The 4,416-nt window shown below is 31.5% G+C and overlaps 1 protein-coding gene across 1 annotated transcript; it reads right to left on the reverse strand.

Annotated features, from left to right (window-relative positions):
- Positions 1-308: 308 nt before the first annotated feature.
- Positions 309-3,481, reverse strand: HELRODRAFT_162672 (hypothetical protein; the record flags this gene model as incomplete). The annotated part of the gene is made up of 3 exons (XM_009024814.1): positions 309-325; positions 678-822; positions 3,320-3,481. The coding sequence occupies 3 exons, from the start codon at positions 3,479-3,481 to the stop codon at positions 309-311; spliced, it is 324 nt and encodes a 107-aa protein (XP_009023062.1).
- Between the last annotated feature and the right edge of the window lie 935 nt (positions 3,482-4,416).

Here is a 4,416-nt window from a genome sequence, read left to right on the forward strand (position 1 = left end):
AATCTTTTAAAATTCTGAATGATGTAAAAAAAAAATGAACATTTGTTTCCAATAATTTGAAAACAAAATTTCAACTTAAAACAAAAAGTTTTTATTCAACCTTCAAACCCCCATATCAACTTAAGAAAAAAAAACTTTACAGAAACAACTGGCCATAGAGCCAATAGAATTTCATTAAATTTTCATTATTTAATTAATAATCATTAATATCTTTTCAACGTTTTAAAAACCACAAAACCACCATCGTAAACAAACTGATGACAACTGCTCTTTTATTATTCAAAATTTGTTTTAATCTCAAAAATGAGCTACACTGGATTTTGTCCTGCCACGATTCAAATATTCTCGTTTTAGAAAAGAAATCATTCTCTTTAATCTGCTCAAATTAAAAATGCATTATATGTGGATTTAAAAATTTCTGTCTCACAAGTAGACAAACACATTTTCAAGTGACGTCTAAAGAATCATCTACTGGGCAACCCGTTGATACGGCTGCGTAACGTACGCTTCTGAACTCTACTTACGAGAGGTTCTTTTAACTCAAGGTATAAATCAATCAGCCAAGTAACTTTAAAATTGTAAAATAAGAACAAGCATCACAACAGCAAACCACTGACAACAATGAACCTTCAACAAAATCAACAACAAACAAACAGCATTGAAAACATTTGACCGACCGGCAAAGGCGAGGTTGCAAATGAAGAAGTTCATCCTGGATATCTTCTTCTCCCTGGAAAACATGACGATGTTCAAGAGGACTGATGAGTTGAGAAGAAGGATGAAGACGAAGAGAAAACTTAAAAATATCACGTGACCTGTTTGCTGATGATGTTTATAAGGTTGATAATGATGATGATGGTGATAAGGAGGGGGGTGGGAAGATAAATAGTGTGAAATTTGATTAAGATGAAAAAAGATCATGTCAATAAAAAAAATGTTGATGATGATGTTGGTGATGATGTTGATGGTGATTGTTGATGATGATGTTTTTGATGATGATGGTGTTGATTATGATGTTGATGATAATGTTGATGATGCTGATGCAGACATTGACGAGCGAGATGATGACCATGAGTATTATCATGAAATATTAACAAAATGATATAGTTGGTGGTGACACTGACAATGTTGAGGTCTATGGCGAGATAGGATGGTGATGTTGGAGTAAAATTTTTTCAATTCATCAAAAAAGTACTCCAACAAACATCATTTTAAATTTTAAAGAATTTTAAAAGTGCATAGACATCAAATTCCATTTTTCCTAATTTCCACAACCTTAATTGACTTGAATAAAGAGACGCATCATTGGTGGTTCCCTAGGCATGTTGCTATCAAATATCATGCCCATGTTACTGACACTCATACAATAATCAATACGTATCCCTTCGGAGAATGAAGACTTTATATAAACTTTAGACAACTGATGATGATGATGGCAATGCTGATGGCGATGGTGATGATGATGATGGCGATGATGCTGATGGAGTTCGTGATGATAACGATGATAATATTGCAGACGCAGCACGGTTCGGTCACAAATTAAATGAAGTGGATTTCGAAGAGCCAGCCTTCCAGATGTAGCGATCATCATCATCACCTTACTTCCACCTTCTACGTCATCCAACCTTATCACATTAACTTCCGTATTTTTTTTCGTTAACTTAATGTTTGAAACATTTTAAAATAAAAAAATGAAATTTAAGAAAGTGAAATTTTTTGAAATTTACACTCCGGTAAAATAAATTTGATATGTTGTTAAATTTTTTACTGCTAGACAATTTTTTTCTATCTGAAACAGTTTGAATAAGTTAATAAATACACGTACAGAAAAAAAGAGCAACAAAAACTTATTTGAAAATAAAGTAAAAAAAACTGTATAGAGCAAGAAAATGAAATATAAAATGAAGGACGAGAGATAGCTTCAGTGGGACAGATGGAGATCATCTGTATGCGAACGTAGCTACATAAGGACTGTTGCTCTCGTGCTAAGGCTAACCCACACAAACAACGCCACACAATCAACACCGGACAAACAACACGACACACAAACAACATGACACACAAGCAACATGACACACAAACAACATGACACACAAACAACATGACACACAAACAACACGACACACAAACAACACGACACACAAACAACATGATGCTGAGAACACGACATCTAAAAAAAGTTTTTAACCCTATGCGTCACGAATAAGTCGTATTTTAAAATTTATTTAACCACGTAAAAAAGATGCCTTCAAAAGTATTACGTCCAATGTTAAATGTATTATTTCGATGGCATTTTTAAATTCTTATAAAAAATGTTGCTTTTGCTCAGTATGATGAATAAAAATGCTTCGAGTCTTTAACATTTGATTTGATGTTTGGAGGCTGTTGATCGTGGAAATAATTCGTTTGCGACAACAACACAATTTTATTTCGTGTTGATTTCATTTGAAAACTTTAAAAAATCATTCAAAAAGCTGGTTAATGGTTAAAGCCCATGTTTGAATTTTTGTTATTCAAATTCACTTTTTGCAGATTAAAGTGTTTATCATGCTGCTTCAAAAAAATTTCAGTTGAAAACGAAATAAATTTGAACATTTTCTGCGCTGCTTGGCTGACTAATTCGAAAGTCATTATGAATTTTAAAAACTTATTTGAGGCGATTGTACTTTTTCGTTACTTTGCATTAATTAACTAATTATAATTATTTAATTATAATATTATAATTATTTTTATATTATTACTAGCTGTCCACTGCTTATTTTAGATAAATTCAAACGTTTCAAATAAAATAAAATTTTCAATTTGCCGTTAAACTTTTGATCTCGATTAAGGAATGCAAACGAAGAGTTGTTAAACTGAATTGAAAACAAAAATGAAAAACAGAGCTCCGAGAAATTATTTCAGTTATTTACGATATGTTCAAAATTATGTGTTCCAATTAGCCTGGCAGATGCTTATGAAGACCTGAGTCATTCATTAATCTATCTACTAGGAACAGGATAGAAATGAAATGTTCACTCTTTGCTTCCATCGATAACGAGTTAGTAAATGGAAATGAATTTTCAGTGCAGTAGTGTCCAGGCATAAATAATGTGGCTCGCATATGACAGGACATAAATTACACACGAGCAAACCATCTGCAAACATCAATTTCCACATTAACCTTCTTGGAAAATCTTTGCATGATTTATTTAACAACAAACAAATAATCAGCTGCCAAAATAATGAATTGGTGCCAATAACTAATTATATATTTTTCATCATTCGTTGAAAATACATACACATGTGCACATTTGAAAATTAGATGAGAAATCGTTACCTCAAAAATTTCCTCGCTGAATGTTGTTTCGTTCAAAAGAAATGTTGAACTATTGTAGTGTGAGGAGTGCTTTAGAAGAGATGTTGTATCATTGGAGTTTGATTGTATCTGGAGAGGTATTATATCATCAGGGTGATACAGTTTGCTGCTGTTTAAATCCATCTTCGCTATTCTGTTTCATTTTAACATTAATACATTTTTATTAGACATAATTTATTCAAATAAAAAATGAGCAATAATGAATATTTAAACAAAAAATGGTAACTTTATATAATTGTGATAATAAAAAATCTAATTATAACTTAACCAACATAATCGAATGCATTGAACATGTATGGTTGCAGACAATATTTATTAGTTCATTCGTTCGTTCGTTCGCTCATTCATTCATTCATTCGTTTATTTATTCATGCAAAATAGCATAGACTGAGCATTTATAAACAAACTTGTGTACAATGAAAAATGTTTTGATGGGTTTCAAATAAATTTGTCTAAAATTAATTGTAAGATTTCAAATGGTAGCTTGGTAACTTTTGTCTGGCCAATCTCTTGGTCATTGCATGATGCTTTCTATAAAAATTTTCAAGTTCTTCAATTCAATTTTGACGAGTAAATGTTGCTAAATATAAAAATAATACATTTCGAATTTTTTAAATTATCAAAAATATTCTAAAGAGATGGAGTTTTAGCGTGGACAGCCGTGGAAAAATTTCGTACGTCTGATTGCTTCAGAAAATGTTATTGTAGCAGAAGAAATGTAAATTGCTAATGTAGTTATTAAAATACCTGATAAAATATGAAAATAAGATTATGTTACATTGATTGTTCAGTGGTTTAAAAAATTTCCTTCAATACTCACGCACTGACCGACCGTCATTTTCTATGCAAATTTTGCTCGCCGATCCTGAACGCAATTGCGAAAAGATATATCAACACTGATAAATTGACCGATGTAGAAATGTTGAGTGTAAAAAATATTTCACGTCTGCATTGTCATTAATTATTATTTGGTTTTATTATGCATCCTGGCATACACAAAACTGCTTCAATATCATTGCTTTGTATAAACATTCGGGCCATAAAGACTGCAGTATCCA

The sequence above is a fragment of the Helobdella robusta genome (assembly GCF_000326865.2).
Source record: "Helobdella robusta unplaced genomic scaffold HELROscaffold_4, whole genome shotgun sequence".
NCBI classification, from domain to species: Eukaryota; Metazoa; Annelida; class Clitellata; order Rhynchobdellida; family Glossiphoniidae; genus Helobdella; species Helobdella robusta.